The sequence below is a fragment of the Aspergillus brunneoviolaceus genome (genome assembly GCF_003184695.1).
Source record: "Aspergillus brunneoviolaceus CBS 621.78 unplaced genomic scaffold BO95scaffold_26, whole genome shotgun sequence".
NCBI classification, from domain to species: Eukaryota; Fungi; Ascomycota; class Eurotiomycetes; order Eurotiales; family Aspergillaceae; genus Aspergillus; species Aspergillus brunneoviolaceus.
Window position 1 is genome coordinate 6,966 of NW_020290756.1, and position 16,959 is coordinate 23,924.

A 16,959-nucleotide genomic window follows, 5' to 3' on the forward strand; every position below is an offset into this window, starting at 1 on the left:
CAGATTACTTAAAATATTAAATAATTTTTTAAGCTAAATATTATATCGGTATTACTTACAAATAATAACTAAATAAAATTTAATTTTTCTAAAAACAGGTTTTTTATAATAGATTATGGATTTAGATTAAATCAAACTAATTAAAAATTAAAATAGATTATTCTAAATTTTAAAAAAATATTTAGTAGAAGGATTTAAGAATTAATTATAACTAAAAAACTTTTAATAATAAAACCCTAAAATTTAAAATAATTATAAAATCTTTAAATATTTTTTAATTATATTATTAGTTTACTAATAGATACTTTAGTATATTTTATATTATCTATTAAATTTTTATTATCTTATTTTTTCTTTATATAATACTACTTTATATATAAAATTAATAATATTAAAATCTTCTTAGCTGCTCAGCCAGCTAATTAAATTAAAACAAAAAGTCCTATTCTAATTATATTTAATCTTTAATGGGCCAATCCTTCTAGAATAGGTTACCCTAAATTTTTTAAAAGATATTTGGTAGAAGAATTTAAGAATTAGTTACAGCTAAAAGACCCCCAACAAAAAAATCCTAAAATCTAAAATAATTATAAAATCTTTAAATATTTTCTAATTATGCTATAAGCTCAAAAATAGATACTTAGATATATTTTATATTATCTATTAAATTTTTATTATCTTATTTTTTCTCTGTATAATACTGCTTTATATATAAAATTAATAATATTAAAATCTTCTCAGCTGCTCAGCCAGCTAATTAAATTAAAGCAGAAAGCCCCGCTCTAATCATATTCAACCTTCAATGGGCCAACCCTTCTAGAATAGAGTGGTGAGAACAGCCAGGTGCGAGAACTGGACGTCCGGGGTTCATCATCTTGACGCTTGCAGGTCAGCAAAGCGGGAAAACCTTGCACCTTCATTTCTAGTGAATACGTCCAAAGTCTAATCATCATGGCTTTGTCTTATCCACGCCACCACGCGAGTACCATCGGACGAAACTGTCTCTTTGCTCTTCCAGACAAACCCTCTTATCCGAGGGAAAAGCACCCACCATCCATACCAATACGCCCAACCACTGGATAGAGCCAGGATTGCAACCGTTGGCATCAACCAGAATGGAAGACTAGTGTCACTGGTGTGCTCGCGGTTTAGGAAAGGCGACAACACAAGAAATATCTGCGTGGCGAGGAAGACAACCGCCACAGTCGTCCACACACGAAATGTCCGTTGCGGACAGGCCAGACGCTTGCGGATGATGAAGAGTCCCAGTACCACCGCCAGATATATGATCGAAAATGCGTACTGACCGACATCCAGGAGGAAGCTATATGCGTCTCCGAAGGGGACTGAGAGGATCATCACGGCGGAACCCATGAACAGTGCCAGAAAGGCACCCTTTGGAGTTGCCGACGAGGTGCTGCTTGCGAAGAAGGAAGCAAAAGGCAGAACACCCTCGCGGGCCAAAGCTTGGATAACCCGCGACATGGAGAAGGATGCGGTCAGGAGACTCCCAAAGGATGAGAGCGCGGCCACAAGGGCTGTACACCATTGCGCTGTTTCTCCCCAGACTTTCCCGACCAACAGTGCGACCACGGTGACACCCGTTTTACTGAGTTCTTCGGGGGAAGCCGCGCTAAAGTAGGCCGCATTGACTAAGATATACAGAATCCCGACCGAGCCCACACCGAGGAAACTGGCGATTTTCAGCGTGCGCCGCGGATTCTGAACCTCGTCGAGAACGTAGGCGGCATTTGACCATCCTTGATACGTGGCCAGAATCTTAAATAGTGCGGTAGTATAGTCGTAAATCCGAGTGGAAGAGCCAGCAAAAGGATGATCGAAGCTTGCGCCCGGCCGGTGGTCCTTGGGTTGGTCCGTTGAAACCACTCGTAGGCCAGTGGCGATAATCAAGACCAGCACCACTATCTTGGCAGAGGCCATAACATTCATCAGTCGCACCGCGAGAGTACTCGCCTTGATGTGCAAGACAGCGATAGTCGTCATCACTGCAATTGCAAGACCGCGTTTCATCCATTCACCTGCAGTGCCTTGCACGGCTAGCAGGAGATTCTCGGCTATCGCGATACTCCCAATGCCTGTGGCAGTCAACAACAAAGTCAGCTAGTTGAGAGAGCCGGAGACAGTAGTACCGGTGAAGCCGAGACCGATCACATGCGCGGCATAAATGGTGGTTGCTAGCAAGGGTGGACGGGGATAGGCGGCGTTCAGATAGACCTTTTCCCCACCGCTGCGAGGAAGCAAGGAGGCCAATTCCAGCCAGATCATCAGCCCACAGAGGGATAGCAGGAACCCGGCCGTCCAGAGTGCCAAAGCGGCTCCAGCACTTCTCACACTGGCAGCGATGGCCGAAGGGGTGGAAAAAATGGCCGTTCCGATCATTCGATTGGTACTGGTTCGATTCAGTCAGTGGGGGGGGCTTGTTGCCTTGTTGCCTGGTAGCCTTACATCAAGAAGGCGGTGGACCAGATCCCCAAATGGCGACGAGGGGTTGCTTCCTCCCTGGGCTCTGCACGCAATCCATCGGGATCGAAAAAATCGCCGGATGGAAGAAGCAGAGCACTTTCCGAGTCGATGACTCCAGTACGGCTGGAACTATCCATCAGGCGAGGTGGAAGGTGGGAAGGGTAATAGCCTTAGCCTGAGGTAGGTTAGAGGAGAGTGTTCAACAATGGTTGGTGTTGATGAAGGGGGAGAAACAAGAGCCAGCGGCCAACCTGACCACCTGACCGCCTGGGCAGTATCCACTTTGCCCAGCCTGCAAACCATGCAAATGGTGCAAACGCTGCAACTGCCTCCCTATCTCAAGTGCATTCATTACTATAGTGTTGCCTGGTGGCCTGGTTAGACAGGACTGACAGAGGCGCTTTGCATCTCATAATATGTGACACATTCCACATGTAGATCAATCACCACTCTCACTCATGGTAGTCACGATAATCTATGTGCACTACCGGTTACATCCAGTATGTGCCTCATCTCTACGTCATCATGCTTGGCATGCGTTGATGTATAATCTATCTACCTTCCCTCCTTGGGTTGTTCGACTCCCCTCTGAGCACAGCAGTCAATTCCGCCAGGTTTCGTCGACCCCGAGGAGAGCAGAACAATGTCAGATATTGCAAATCACAGTGTATGCTATCTGATCCCCTTGGAAATGGGCATAGCTAAAAGTGCCCCAGGTCCACCTCCCCGATCGTCTATTAGAGGAGATCAAGATAAAACTGCAATACGCTCGGCTAGATGAGGGCATGGCAGAGGTGGAGTGGAATGACCTTGAGATAGGACATGCCAATTTCAAAAGACTGGTGGAATACTGGCGCGATGAGTACGACTGGCGCAAGTTCGAGGCCTATGTCAACAACTCCTTTCACCACTTTCTGACTCCCCTCCCAGTAAGTGGGTTTGAGGATATTAACCTTCATTTTCTTCACCATCGATCTTCAAGACCCGGGGCTATACCATTGATCTTTGTCCACGGCTGGTGGGTTCAACTTCTATGAGGGATCCTAGCGTTCCGAACTAACATGCACCACACAGGCCTGGGTCCTTTCTAGAAGCCTGCAAAATTATTCTATTGTTGACCGAGCTAAAGGAGGGCTAGCAGGCATTTCATGTGGTGGCGCCGTCGCTGCCCGGGTACGGTTTCAGCTCTTACACGAAGAAGAGCGGTTTCGGTCTCGAGCAACACGCAGAATGTCTAGCCCGCTTGATGAAAAAACTTGGATACCACCAATATGTGTGCCAGGTACGTATCGTGGAGTCGGTAGTTCTTAGATATGGAAATTTCTGAGGCATGCAGGGGGGTGATTGGGGCTCATCGATTGTGCGCTACATGGCGCTGAACCACTCCAACGCAGTGCGGGCCATCCACATCAATATGTTGCTGGCCTTGCCCCCGGATGAGCATAAGTCACCGGAAAAGTACGCCAGATACAGCCGAAATGAGTATAGCGAGCAAGAAATCTGCAACTTGGAGCGGACACATTGGTTTTCGACCGAAGAGGTGAGATCCGATCATCCTGTATTCCACAGAACCTGTCTACTCATTCAGATTTGACCAGAGAGGCTATCAACGCATCCAAGAGACTAAGCCAGTCACACTGGGATATGCCTTGCATGATTCACCGGTGGCTATTCTGGCCTGGTTTGTCGGCAAGCTGAGCGCATGGACGGATGAGTATCCTTGGACACCCGACGAGCTCATCCACTGGTCACTCATTCACTATCAGGGAAGTCCCAGTGCGGCCATGCAGATCTATAAAGAGGCGTCTGCTGTGTTGAACGCGAGCCCGGATAGTATGCTCGGCCAATATATTTGTCAGCCTGTCGGCGCCTCTGTCTTTCCCAAGGAGGTGAGCCGCTCCCCCTCTTGTAGATCGATGTAATGGGTGACTGACATGATGGTGTATAGCTGTGGGTTGCACCACGAGACTGGGTGGAGGAAGCGTGCAACGTCCAATTCTGGAGACATCACAGACGTGGTGGTCATTTTGCTGCCTGGGAATGTCCCCAGGCGCTGGTGGACGACGTAGCGGAATTCTACCGAGAGGACGGACCGGTATTCGGTGGTAGAAGAAAGTCGCCCATCACCTAGATTGCAATAATTCCAAGGAACATGCATGGCCATCTTCATTGATTGCCCAATCCATACTTCTTTCGAAGCCCGGGCTGAGATTAATCTGCGTCTTCGCGGCTCGGTCGCTAGAACTATGGTCTGACTCGTACAGGTTCCGAACTTCAAACCCTTTGTATGATTCCCTGTCGAGAAAGTGCATTACACGCCAGTATAGGTAGAAGGGGCACAAATGTGGACCACCCTCTAATTGGTCGAATCAGCATCCTCTAATCGATCCTGCCGTCATCGAACTGCGCGTCTTCTGCTCCGCGCATAAGCACGTCAAAGAAGGCAGTATCAAAACCTTGGAAGACCCAATCGTCGATGCTGGCGGCCGCATCCGGGAACATGTGATCTTTCTCCGTTACCTCATCGGGGATTCTTCCGGGCAAAAGCTGCGTAGTATGTTGTTGCGGCAAAGAATCACTTGGGGCCTGTGTTCTAGCTCCTTGTGGTGGGACATATGACGTGCTATTGACTGAAGATTGGCCAGGAACCGTGGAAGGTTCAATTTGAATCGACCCAATGCCTCCAATCGTGACTCCTGCGTGATGGCCTTGATCTTGCCCTGTTTTGGAATATGGCACAGATGTGATGCCTTCAGGTGCAATTCTGATCGCACCGAGATATGGCACTCTGATGACTAACGCGTTAGGATTATCGGTCGGCTGATATTCCGACGACTGTGTCTCGCCTGCGTCGGTCTTGTATCCTCGTGCTGCCCTGGCTTCAATGAACAACAGATCCTTCAGCAAAGCAGCACATTCTGCGGCGAGGACATCCTCGTGTAACTCTGACATGGACTGCATGCATTCTAGAGCCCGCTCCACGGTGGCCCTATCGCTCGATCGCTGGTGTGCGAGCAGCCTATTGACCTCCGTCTGGCCATGACTTGCGAGGTGTGCGAGGATCAAAGTCATTCCAGCAATCAGCGCCATGAAGTCGCCTATCCGACAACAGGCGGTTATTGGGTTGAGGGTACGGATTGCTATCTCGCGAGTCAATATCTCGCGGCTAGCATTCGCACACGCGATTCCCGAGTAAACCACATCGGCGGTTTGGCTCTGGCACAACATGTACGGTAAATGAAGTTGGTTGACCACGGTATAGTAACACATGTGGTCCCATGCTCGCCGGGTTTCGCAAAATGCCTCCACTGAATCGACTTCTAGACCTGCGAAAGCAAGTGGCTGCCAGAACGAGGAGGGCAATTGCTCGGTCATCCTAATGAGTTCTCGATCGATGTCCCGCGTCATTCCCTGAGCCTGTTGGGGGACTCTGACCTGATTTCGTTCCAGAATCCTGACTGTGATCTGCATGATTAGTGATGACAGATTGCCACTCGTCTGCGAAGAATTCTTGCTTCCTGACGTTGTGGGGCTTGTCCCGACAGTACTCGTGGGTAGGCCCAACAGCAAGGACAAGACACGCTCCACGGAGATGATACAAATCCACATGACATTGGGGTCGAGGTCGTTCTTGTCGTTGGTCTTCTTGAAGCGATAATGACCGGGTTGATGCAACCCCAAGAGTTGCGCCGTGTTGGCAGCACGACGGATTGCTAACCAGGCACGCCGAATGTTTCCGCTGTCTATATGAAAGAATCCCTCTAGAATGATGTTTTCCAGACCTTCCAATGTACCCATCAAGCGGTCATTAGTAGTAACCATGGCAATGGCCGACTCCGCGAGTTCCTCCATGATGACATGGTGATGTTGATCAAGACCCGAGATAACCTCAGTGGGAGAAATATGCTGCAATGCTGCTGCTAGAAGTAGCATTTGCCTTGCTAGCAAGACCGGATGGGCTTCTGGGTGTTGTAAGCTGGGAATTACAATTTGTTCCAGTGGCAGGTTTTGGAGCGACGAGCTTTTTAATTTGAAGCCGGACTGATAGCACAAAGTGGAAAGTCTCGAGACCTTTCCTAGCAGAATCTCGACCTCTCTTGAAGAGGGAAGCGCACGCAGAAGAGCTTGGGTAATCTTTGAATGTCTTGTAGTCTGTGTGGCAGTTCTCGCGTGATCGGAGTGTGGTGATAGGCCCGGGGTTAGGACCAGGTCTGGCGATTGCAGAGCAAATTGACTGACACAATTGGTGCCCCGGCGGCCGCATGAGATACAGCTATCATCGTCCGGGGCAGCAAAAGTGCATTTGACTTTTCTTCGACGGCACTCTCGGCAACAGTGAGTTCCTTTCCGCACCTTCCTCCGCTTTGCTGCACTTTCGTCCAAAGCCGCACTCATTCTGGCAGTCGTTATAGTTAGAGAAGGAATGTGTTGAGAAGGAGAGGAGAGGAGGAGAGAGCGAGAGATAACGAGGGTTCGGCCGAAGTGGCTGACTCATCACCCCCGCCCCTGCGAGTTCGGCCGAATCGGTCTTGATATTATATGGTTAGATGGTCTATATGACAGATATGATACACTCATAGTAAGCGAAGTCGTGCGACAAGACCCTCGGTCCGAATGCAGTCCGCAGATTCCAACGGCAATGGTATCGGAATAGCATCGCTGCTCCGCATGTATGCATAATCAAATCCCGTCCCCGAGAGTTATAGCAGTCGTTCCCCATGAAACTAGGGGTAGTTTCAAGCCGTATAATCTCCTCACTGGACACGCCCTACTTTAAAAGACACGATGAGAGGTTACGGGATCAACTGTAGGAATTTCTGCATTCCTAAGGGGGTGCTCGTGTTCGGCCGACGCGGCTGACAAACGGTGGATTTAGAGAGATTCGGACGAGGTATCTGCTTACCGAAGCCAAATTAGGTCATATAGCAGGGAGACTACATTCACATAAATCTCGTGGGTTTTGTCTTGGTGCGTAAGCTAAGTCCAATTTCCACACAAGCATCACGATGACAGAGCGCACACCTTTCGCACCACAAAAGCCAACGGGCACCCAAGACTCTTCACCGGGGTCGAACACGACAGTGGCATCACTCTCTACACCCAGTGCCACCAAATTCCAAGCCATCGACGCGCAAGCCCCGGTCAATGAGGGCTACCCGCACGGTACTCGCTTGGCTGCCATTGTTCTCTCACTCCTGCTGGCCATGTTTCTGGTGTCTCTTGATAACGTGCGTTGACAGGCCTCATGACGCAGGGCAGAGCTAATTGAGATTGGTGCTAGACCATTCTTGGAACTGCTATCCCTAAAATCACCGATCAATTCCATGGCCTGAACAAGGTTTCATGGTACGGAGCGGTATACTTCATGACCTTTGGCGGTGGTGTGTGATGACGGTGCGAGTTGCCCACGCCAAGCTGACAGTCCGCAGAGACCATGAACTTTTTCTTGATCTATAGACCGTTCTCAAGGATTGGTCGCAACATTTTGACGCACTTTGACGGCTAATACTTTCAAGGGTTCCAATCGACCTGGGGAAAGGTCTATAAGTTCCTTCCCATCAAACTTTGGTCCCTTATCGGCTTGTTCATTTTTGAGCTGGGAAGCCTCCTTTGTGGAGTCGCCCCAGATCCCACAGCTCTGATAGTGGGCCGGGCAATTGCAGGGTTGGGCGGAGCTGGGGTGACGGTGGGAATCTTCAGCATACTTGGATTTGCCGCCCCTCCTGAAAAGCGTCCGCAGTTATTAGGGTATACCGGCGCCACATACGGAATCGCTGCGGTTCTCAGTCCCCTTATCGGAGGCGCCTTTACCGATCAGGTGACATGGCGCTGGGTAGGGTCATGAATCTTGCCTCCAGTTTCCCTTCTGATTGCTGACCCCGTTCTAGTGCTTCTACGTTAACCTACCCATTGGGGGGTTTGCGGCGGTGATTATCCTCGTATTCTTCCAGGCCCCGGCCAATGCAATGCCCGCGCGAGCCACTCTGCGCGAAAAGTTGTTGCACATGGACTTTGTCGGTGCCGTTCTCGTGATGGGGTTGATCATCTCATATATCTTAGCACTGCAGTATGGTGGTCAAACACATTCCTGGAAGAGTAGCGTCGTGGTCGGCTTGCTGGTCGGTTTCGTTCTCATTCTGGGGGTCTTCGTCGCATGGGAAATCTACCAAAGAGAGCATGGAATGATAGTTCCGCGACTGGTAAGTCACAGTCCAGATGCGTCGTGGCTTGCAGGTGATCTAATTGCCGGGGTGGGGGTAGTTCATGCAACGCTACATCTTTGTCGGTTCCATCTTCATGTTCTTTTTCGGTGGCGCGTACTTCACAGTCTTGTATTATCTCCCCATCTACTTCCAAAGTGTCTACAACAGTAGTCCCATCGGATCCGGGGTCAAGATGCTTGCCCTCATCATTCCCTTGACGATTGCCGCCATTGTCCAAGGGGTTGCACTATCCAAGATCGGCATCGTGCCTTTATTCTGGGTGATTGGCGGCGCGATAGGAACCATCGGGTGCGGGCTCTTTTATACCATGGGCACCCACACTTCGACTGGCCAGTGGATTGGGTATCAGATCCTGGTGGGATTTCCGATTGGGTGGACATTTCAGGTCGCTCTTTCCAACGCACAGGTCCATGCGGCACCCGAGGACATGTCGCAAGTGGCGTCTATTGTGAATTGTAAGTCATCTCCTTTCTTCACGCGACAATGTCTATCGAGAACGGTCGGCTGATTCCCACCGGTAGTCTTCGTGACCATCGGCGGGTCTTTCTTCCTGTCCGCCGCACAATCCGCTTTATTTCTACAACAGACATACCCTTTCGATAAGATAAACATTGCATTCTCAGATATTATTTGGCTCTGACATGGAATCAGTTACATTGCGAGACCCATATATCACGCTGTCTGTGTCACGGGGTATTCAATTTTATCAGTAGAGCAACGAGCGGGCTCGCATTCAGGCGATGAAAGATGGATTGGCCGCCAGACCAACGCAGTAGTCTGAGCAATCGCCTGCTCAATGGCATCCACCAACTTGTCCACCTGCAGTCGGAGGGAGCAGGGGGCTCCGTCACACTGGTGGCTACAGTTGTTCTTCATTTGCAAGATGCGCCTCTCGATCTCAGCTACTGAGAAATTTTCGAAAGGGCCCAGTGATGGCCAGAGCCCGCAGTCTCTTAGCTCTTTGAAGTAGTGTGTTACTCGTAAAGCTCGTGTACACTCTCTCTCCAACCGTTCGGCAGGGCAATTGGTTCAAAACATCTTACCCGCCGGGTAAGTGCTATCGCACCGTGTGCATAAGTTGTTATTCAGTGTGAAGGATCTCCGACAACTAGCAAGCACTACCTCGCCCTCTTGAAGTTGTTCGTGGATGGCCCGTAGCTGTTGGTGTATGTGGTGGTCTAGATTACATTTTACCTCTCAGATTATCTGCCATTGTCTTGGTGTGGAGAACCTACTACAAACACTTGACGGAAGCAGATCCAGAAGGTCTGCCTCCTCCCAGATGTCGGAAAACCGGGGAGGAAAGTAAATTTGAGCCTGGATATAAAGTATGGCATAATGGTCTTCGCAATGAAAGAGATACGTAGCGAGAAGAAGATAGCCATGATCCTCTGGCGTCTCCATATGAGAAAACCCGCCAAGCCAGTTCAAGATCCAAGGCCGGAGAGCACTGTTGCAGTCGAACTTGTCAGAAAGAACAGCGATGACGGCCAGCTGCTTCGCACTCCTAGAATCCCCAACTTCAGACCCTTAGAGATGAAGAGCTTGTAGAATCGTCCTCATCGCGCCCGGGCTATCCTCAGGTAGAGTTAGGGTCGGACGAGTCGAATTCTTCATCTGGTTCCCCTCGCGGAACCCCGATGTAAAGAGTTTTGCAAAGACGGGCGAGGCGAGAATCAGGATTTTTGATGAGACCAGGAATCGGCCCGAAGCTGCACCGGTGATCAGTAGTACCGCGTCCCCATCTGGATCCAGGGTCTCGAGGGGACACTCCCTGGCTGGAGATGGAGCACATTTTGAGATCTCGTCTGGCATGATGTATTATTGCGAGTGCCACGTGTATGCAGAGAACTGATGGTGATGGAAGTTGGACGAGAAATTGCAGGGCAGTGAGACCCTAGAGATGGCCTGATTTGACCTCATTTGGATACTTCCGGACATACCTCATCATGATCGGATGCAGTGTATAACGGAGCCAAAGGCCGGAAATCATGCATTTGCCCCGAACCCTTCACCGAATCGGCGGGTTGAGAAGCTTCGAGACAGTGCTGCTAAATTTTGCTGTGCGATGATCCGAGCCAGCCATGAAATAGGCATGCCGATGGGTGCTGGTAGTTGTTTACAAGGCAATTGTCGGCTTTCGCCGCCGGGCTGCCACATGATGCGATCACCCAATCATATGATAGCCCTGAATCCCTTCTTGTACTATTCTAGCCTCGTGTGTATATTTTCTGGGAAACCACAATAATTGAATAGTTCTTGCATTGGGGTAACATATTTTCTAATGATGCACCCGGCTGTTCCTCAGACCGGCGCCAAGTTATAGATCTTCTTGATGTCCCGCAGCGTCTCCTCAAAGTCAATCTCCAAGTCTCGGAGCAGGCCGGTCTCCATGTCAAAGATCCAGCCATGCACGACGGGGAACTGGTGCTCGTGGAAGCTCTGCTGCACGGCGGCAGTCTTGATGATATTGCGGCACGACTCGACGACATTCAACTCGATGAGGCGCTTGTAGCGGGCGGTCTCATCCTTGATTTCATCCAGCTCGCGCTCGTGCAGACGGTAGACATCCCTTATGTTGCGTAACCAAGGGTTGAGCAGGCCCAGGTCGGAGGGGCTCATGGCGGCCTTGACGCCGCCGCACTGGTAGTGGCCGCAGACGACAATGTGTTTGACGTGGAGGTGACGAACGGCGTAGTTGATGACGGACATGACGTTGAGATCGGTGTTGGGGACCAGGTTGGCAATGTTGCGGTGAACAAACACCTCCCCGGCCTCCAACCCCATGATCTCATTGGCGGGAACGCGACTGTCACTGCAGCCAATATATCTAGAAACCGGGAGGGGGTCCACAAGGTCAGTCTCCATGCTACTACCACCGTCCCTCAAACAGCTAGTCGGTCTGTCTCTTACAAATATTCGGGGGTCTGGCCAGCGTTGAGTTTCTCGAAGAAAGCGGGATCTTCCTGCTTCTTGGCGGCCACCCACGCCCGGTTGTTCTCAAACACCCGCTCATGGGAGTGTTTGAGATACTCGGGGACCGATTCTTGGGGGGTGTCTTTGGAAGAGCACATTGTTGTGATGATGTGATGTTAATTGCGACTGGGACTGCTGGGGGGGGGAACCAGGAGGAGGAGGGGAAAGAGAGGAACTGCCACGTGTGTTCCGTTCCGTGTGTGCCCCGCCCGCTGAACTACGGCTGCCCATTCCACCCTGCCACGCAGTTCCTGCCTTATCTTTATCATCATCATTATCATCAGCAGCAGCAGCAGCAGCAGCAGCTCTTATTAGTTCGCTCTATTGGGTATCATTTCTCTATCCAACAACAATCTAACACCAACTTCAACAACCAGCCTCCGTAATCTGGTATCCCGTTTTCGATGCGCGGTCATACACCACCCCAAAGACCTGCACATCGTGGTCATGTGCTTGACTCAACGACTGCACCTGGCCTAGGATGTTCAATTCGACCATGGCTCGGTCCCGTTCCTGACCACTGGTTTGGTCGAGTGCGTGGTTGTGCGCCGAACGAACCATGTCAAGGGTTCTGCTCCAAGGCTCCGGAACGCAAGGGTTGGGCTTCCCCTGAACAATGTGACAGCCGTAATGCCCGCATACGACAATATCCCGGATCTGCCACCCAATTGTTAGCCGCGTGAAGCGAAACGCCGATTCCCTCCCACTGACCTTGAGTAGCTCCAATGCATAGCCCAGCGTGGTCTGACACGAAAGGTCGTCGATCACCATATTCCCCAGATTGCGATACTCCAAGACCTGATCGGCCTGGAGACCCAGGGTCTCCAGCTCATCGTAATCACTATCCGAGCAGCCAATCCACAGCACCTGCTTGCCCGGGGCTCGCTGCCAGGGCATTGAGTTCGATTGCACCTGACGAAGCTCGTAGCGGGTGCGGACCTGGTCTGTCATGGTGTGAAGTGGTGCGGCGCGGGAGGGCACGAATTGGGGTCGAAGAAGTCGAGGGAAAGCCGCGGGACGAGAGCAGAACATCAGTAGAAATGTGTGCGAAAGATGTTTGATGCGGTGAGGTTGAAATGCTTGATGATCAAGAATGGTTCTTATACAGCTGGACATAGAGAGAGGTTGCCCCAGTACTCCCGTCGGGCAATGACTTGAAACACGCGCAACTATAAACGGATCGATCATCGATTGTCAACTTGGAAGACCAAGTGGACTCGGCCGAAGCGGAGATATCTCGGTGGGCTCAAATCCCGGCCGTTATTTGATCGACCCTCCGCATGACAATACAATAATATGCAGGCAATTTCCGAGCTTCTCTCCATTTCCTCGTGTGTTATCGGCCGAAGGGTTGGCCATCATAGGAGCGGAGCGGGCTGAACTCCATACCGAACAGTATGTTTGCCCCTGATCCAGACAATCTTTCGTCACAATTCTCGGGCCCGATCTCAGCACATTCGTTACTCGGCCGTACCCTCTCCGTCCGTGGCCAGATGAGTTATGCCGAAATTCAGCACTACGGACAATCCACAAGAACCCTCTGGATGGTTGACCTATAGTCTCCTGAACCATGACTCCCATACTCTGGCCTTCAATGACTATATTTGACTAGCCGGGGGCGAGTCTTGACGCGAGGCAGCGACAAAAGTCGATACTCCCGGGTTCGTCGAGGTACGTACTATGTACTATGTAGAAGAAGGCTCGGAGCGAAGGCCGAAGGAGGGCGGGTGGGGCTGAAGAAGAAAATGAATCAATACAGAAGAATGCAGGGGCCGAGAGTTCGGCCGGGACTGGAGCCATGGATTTATCGATCCATGGATCCGCCCCCCCCTCCCGGTGGGTCAAGCAATCGCTTGAAGATTGATATCGTCCTTCTTACTGAGGGATCTGACACCGTTGTCGTCCACGCCAGTAATAAAGAGAAATGACGAAATACTTTCCTCTGCCATAGTATATAATGCTCATAAGTCAGAAACAGACCTAAATGAACATAGTTGATTCACATCCAAACACAGAATACGAACAACACTGACGATGGTATGCAATTTGACTCGGTGCTCAAATATGCCAGCCAGTTACCATCCGAGTTGTGAGAGAGAGCAGGCTCAATAACCCCGGTCGCATCTGAAGAAAGACCTGCCACTCCCACAGTCCAGGCGATAGGAAATTCCTAAGTGCATTCAACAAAGCCGCTGCTACTGCTGGCTCCAGTGTGAGTGATCACCCCCGCCAACTTGTCCGCTGTATTGAAGATAACCCGATCGGCCCCAGGAGATCCCCCGTCATAGACGTCGCCATCACTCAGAATCGGGAACTCATAGTAGGTCCCCGAGACACTAAAGTCGAAGCCCTCATAGTCATGGTAGACATGCGGGTAGTCGTTGAGGGTTTCACCCGACTTGTACAGCGAGTAGCCTTCCGCCTGCGCCGCACTCACCGCACTGGAGGTGTAGCAGTGGCTTCCACAAGTATAGGCACAGCTGGCACGCTCGACCTTCTCCTTCGGGAAGGGGGAGGCCAGTGCGGCGGAGAGGAGGAGAGGGAGGCACGCGAGTGCGGTCTATTCGGCTTGAGTCAGTATGTCCACATCACCCACGTCGAGTGTCAATCGAAAGGTAATGTCTCCCACCTGCAACTGAAACATCATGTCTGGCTGGCCTGCCGGATCGCTCGCTGATCTGGGGAGGAGGGAGGAGGGATGTCACTGCAAGTGTGAGGCTGATATCTCTTTACCCCTAGCAATCACAGACTATTTATGTCGTCGTCGGCGCCGTCTTCATCGTAGTCGTTGCCGTCCATACTCTTCGTTCTCCTCATCGGCCATCTCCTATCACCGACCTGCAAGACAAGCAACCAGCATTTCGACTAAAGTGGGTGATAAGATAAACCCCATGCCAAGAAGGGGCCAAGACCAGCCAAGGCGGGCACGTTGTCGAATCCGCAAGCATGAAGAGTTCTCTCACACCAATCCAAATTGATATAGATTGATATAGATTGATATAGATTGGGTGCCTGTGAATCTTCACCGCGTCCGGTCCTCGCGGCAGTCCCCGTCAGCCTGACACTCCGCCGGAGATCCTTCCCTGCACCCAATCGACGATAACGACCCAAGCATGTGACGGTGTGCTGGCAGATGTGATGATTCAGCCGGCTGGAGGAGCATGCAGCCTAAGTGCGACCTCGCCGTATCAGGGCCTATACCTGAGCACGTGGTTGAGCTCCAGCACCGGTCCTTACAGATATTCGGCTTTATCTATGAAGTACAATATGAGGCATTGTGCACTGGTGTGATGGACTGCCAACTGGTATGTTGGCCGGGGCACAAGATAAGGAGGTACTGACTCACGTAGATCATCAATCATCCAGGGCCTTACAAACATGAAGTGGAAAATTGCGGCCAAAGTGTGTTCTCTTCCACTGTTTTCCATTGAGCCTCAAGCTGAGCAACGCGCGCCGTCTCGTCCACTTGAACCGAAATCATGCCCAGGGCCCGGTTGAACTGCGAAGCTCCAGTAACTCTTGGTGACGTCGCGTATTGAAACCCTACCATCGAATTTTGAGACAGATTGTCACCGAGACCTACTGGGCGCGACGCCCCCCGACCAGGTTGTGCGCGCGTTGCAGCATGATTGATGACATTATCATTGTCTGTTGCTGCTGCTGCAGTCGCATCTACGCCAAGGCCAGGATCTATTGCATTACCGGCACAGTTTGCGTGTAGATCGCCGCTCGACGCTTAGCGAATGCAATAAGCTCCGCTACATCACCTCTAGCATAGACCACGGTCTACAGGTTTCACATTCGGGGCGAGTATATATCGCAGCAAGCGGAGGGGAGGATCAAATCTACTGACGAATTGAAGTTGTCGAGGGTTGATGAGGTTACTTCATAATACCAGCAAAACACTGGGCACAGATATTGGCTGGTTGATGCCGTTCATGTTGTAGGTAGCAGTAGACTCTACTTTGAGGGTGGCGGAAAAGCACTGCCTGGACATCAACCCATTCACTACGGAATACTTCGTGCTGTCAGCCGAGCTTCGAAGACGAGACGTATCTATGTCTTATTGCCACCGTTGAGAGATTTGTTGAAAGCATTTGTGGTGACAGGTGGGCTGGATGTGCGCATAAGTCGGCATAAATTACATAAGCATCCCCACAATGCCGCTTATGCAGTTTCGGGCTTAGCTCGAATACTATCCTTGATCCAACCATAATGGTTCACAACTTGGGAAAAAAAGGGAAGTGGCAAAAGGACAGTAGGCGCTTGGGACTCCGACTCATGTTAGGATTATTCGGCTCACAGTGGTTGTGAATGGACTTTCCAGCAGATCTACCTTCGCGCGCCCTATGTTGTGCCGCGATATGAATCCAAAATCTCTCACTGCTTGCTGACCAACCTGGCTCTTCAAGATGTTGTGCATGTCTTCCAAACAACATAGTATGCACCAAACGTGCCCAAGAGTCCTCAGTATGAGGGAAATTGAGATAGGTTCATGCCGTATCGACAGTCGATTCTCTCGTATTGCATCCTTGGTAACATCGATGAATCCTCGGCAATCGACTTATCTTCGCCACTGAAATTGCCAAATCCGGCCAGCTCGAAGGCAACCAGGGAAAAAATGCCATTCCCCAACAATACATTGACGAAACGAGCTAGAGCTTCCTCGTATAATGAAGCTCGCATGATGTCAGTCAGTGTCAGCCTTTGCTGTACAATGCTCGAAAGGTATAAAAACCCAGGGACTTCACTCTTCCGAAAGCCAACCGAAGTACCTGCCCGATTACTCACCCTGCATCCGATGAAGGCTTCACCATCTGCTGGGTAACTCCTCCAAGATATATTGTGACCACAACCACACTATCGCAACCTTGGCCAGTGATCCTTAACAATGAAACTGACGACCCTGGCTATCACATTCCTTCTAGGCACATCCACCACTGCTGCCGCCTGGGAGCTTCGCGCCAACGGTCAGAAATGGACGGGCACCAACCCTCAGCGCTGCACCGCTGTCAACATTCCCAAGGGCGCGAAAATTAGCTGGTCGGGATCATCGGGCGCTCGGACACTGCAAGTGTACAACATGAAAGGAAGTTGTTCGCGGGTATATCGAACCGTGCAAGGGGTGGGTGATATCAATGCCTCGAACAACATTTACGGATTTGTGGTGAAGGCTTGATGGAAAAGATGCAACCAAGTGTTAGAGCATTGTATCAAGTTCATTGGATATGAGTAGGAGCTATTTGGTAATGGAAATTGTAGCACAATTGTCAAC

The 16,959-nt window shown here is 50.5% G+C and overlaps 9 protein-coding genes across 9 annotated transcripts; 3 read left to right on the top strand and 6 right to left on the bottom strand.

Annotated features, from left to right (window-relative positions):
- Window positions 1-690: 690 nt before the first annotated feature.
- On the bottom strand, window positions 691-2,669 carry BO95DRAFT_411533 (amino acid transporter). Its single transcript, XM_025584213.1, has 3 exons — window positions 2,467-2,669; window positions 2,151-2,410; window positions 691-2,096 (listed from the first exon to the last, which is right to left on the bottom strand). Exons 1-3 carry the CDS (start codon window positions 2,619-2,621, stop codon window positions 943-945), a joined length of 1,569 nt encoding a protein of 522 aa, XP_025443148.1. The 5' UTR covers window positions 2,622-2,669; the 3' UTR covers window positions 691-942.
- Window positions 2,670-3,127: 458 nt separating this feature from the next.
- BO95DRAFT_452374 (epoxide hydrolase) lies at window positions 3,128-4,615 on the top strand (the record flags this gene model as incomplete). Its single annotated transcript, XM_025588144.1, has 7 exons — window positions 3,128-3,151; window positions 3,201-3,502; window positions 3,559-3,597; window positions 3,670-3,766; window positions 3,821-4,024; window positions 4,083-4,373; window positions 4,433-4,615. 7 exons carry the CDS (start codon window positions 3,128-3,130, stop codon window positions 4,613-4,615), a joined length of 1,140 nt encoding a protein of 379 aa, XP_025443149.1.
- A 248-nt stretch (window positions 4,616-4,863) lies between these two features.
- On the bottom strand, window positions 4,864-6,879 carry BO95DRAFT_452375 (putative Zn(II)2Cys6 transcription factor; the record flags this gene model as incomplete). Its single annotated transcript, XM_025588145.1, has 2 exons — window positions 4,864-5,272; window positions 5,321-6,879. The coding sequence occupies 2 exons, from the start codon at window positions 6,877-6,879 to the stop codon at window positions 4,864-4,866; spliced, it is 1,968 nt and encodes a 655-aa protein (XP_025443150.1).
- A 611-nt stretch (window positions 6,880-7,490) lies between these two features.
- Window positions 7,491-9,815, top strand: BO95DRAFT_494299 (MDR family MFS transporter; the record flags this gene model as incomplete). Its single annotated transcript, XM_025590783.1, has 6 exons — window positions 7,491-7,712; window positions 7,766-7,865; window positions 8,001-8,302; window positions 8,373-8,684; window positions 8,746-9,163; window positions 9,230-9,815. The coding sequence occupies 6 exons, from the start codon at window positions 7,491-7,493 to the stop codon at window positions 9,346-9,348; spliced, it is 1,473 nt and encodes a 490-aa protein (XP_025443151.1). The 3' UTR covers window positions 9,349-9,815.
- Window positions 9,708-10,496, bottom strand: BO95DRAFT_494325 (uncharacterized protein). The gene is made up of 2 exons (XM_025590784.1): window positions 9,944-10,496; window positions 9,708-9,886 (listed from the first exon to the last, which is right to left on the bottom strand). The coding sequence occupies exons 1-2, from the start codon at window positions 10,110-10,112 to the stop codon at window positions 9,738-9,740; spliced, it is 318 nt and encodes a 105-aa protein (XP_025443152.1). The 5' UTR covers window positions 10,113-10,496; the 3' UTR covers window positions 9,708-9,737.
- Window positions 10,497-10,966: 470 nt separating this feature from the next.
- On the bottom strand, window positions 10,967-11,685 carry BO95DRAFT_441876 (carbonic anhydrase). The gene has a single exon (XM_025586286.1). It carries the CDS (start codon window positions 11,574-11,576, stop codon window positions 11,013-11,015), a length of 564 nt encoding a protein of 187 aa, XP_025443153.1. The 5' UTR covers window positions 11,577-11,685; the 3' UTR covers window positions 10,967-11,012.
- A 365-nt stretch (window positions 11,686-12,050) lies between these two features.
- BO95DRAFT_360905 (putative carbonate dehydratase) lies at window positions 12,051-12,635 on the bottom strand (the record flags this gene model as incomplete). Its single annotated transcript, XM_025582495.1, has 2 exons — window positions 12,051-12,341; window positions 12,396-12,635. The coding sequence occupies 2 exons, from the start codon at window positions 12,633-12,635 to the stop codon at window positions 12,051-12,053; spliced, it is 531 nt and encodes a 176-aa protein (XP_025443154.1).
- Window positions 12,636-13,854: 1,219 nt separating this feature from the next.
- On the bottom strand, window positions 13,855-14,483 carry BO95DRAFT_462716 (ribonuclease-domain-containing protein; the record flags this gene model as incomplete). The annotated part of the gene is made up of 3 exons (XM_025588931.1): window positions 13,855-14,244; window positions 14,314-14,357; window positions 14,435-14,483. The coding sequence occupies 3 exons, from the start codon at window positions 14,481-14,483 to the stop codon at window positions 13,855-13,857; spliced, it is 483 nt and encodes a 160-aa protein (XP_025443155.1).
- Window positions 14,484-16,473: 1,990 nt separating this feature from the next.
- On the top strand, window positions 16,474-16,864 carry BO95DRAFT_441878 (uncharacterized protein; the record flags this gene model as incomplete). The annotated part of the gene is made up of 1 exon (XM_025586287.1): window positions 16,474-16,864. Exon 1 carries the CDS (start codon window positions 16,576-16,578, stop codon window positions 16,861-16,863), a length of 288 nt encoding a protein of 95 aa, XP_025443156.1. The 5' UTR covers window positions 16,474-16,575.
- Between the last annotated feature and the right edge of the window lie 95 nt (window positions 16,865-16,959).

Excerpts from the sequence above, each read along its gene's own strand:
- BO95DRAFT_411533 (XM_025584213.1), bottom strand. The coding sequence starts at position 2,621 with ATGGATAGTTCCAGCCGTACTGGAGTCATCGACTCGGAAAGTGCTCTG. Across the intron at positions 2,411-2,466 it reads TGGTCCACCGCCTTCTTGAT|TACCAATCGAATGATCGGAA; the intron begins GTAAGGCTACCA and ends GAATCGAACCAG. Across the intron at positions 2,097-2,150 it reads GATCGGTCTCGGCTTCACCG|GCATTGGGAGTATCGCGATA; the intron begins GTACTACTGTCT and ends TGACTGCCACAG.
- BO95DRAFT_494325 (XM_025590784.1), bottom strand. The coding sequence starts at position 10,112 with ATGGAGACGCCAGAGGATCATGGCTATCTTCTTCTCGCTACGTATCTC. Across the intron at positions 9,887-9,943 it reads GCTTCCGTCAAGTGTTTGTA|ACCACCACATACACCAACAG; the intron begins GTAGGTTCTCCA and ends AATGTAATCTAG.
- BO95DRAFT_441876 (XM_025586286.1), bottom strand. The coding sequence starts at position 11,576 with ATGGAGACTGACCTTGTGGACCCCCTCCCGGTTTCTAGATATATTGGC.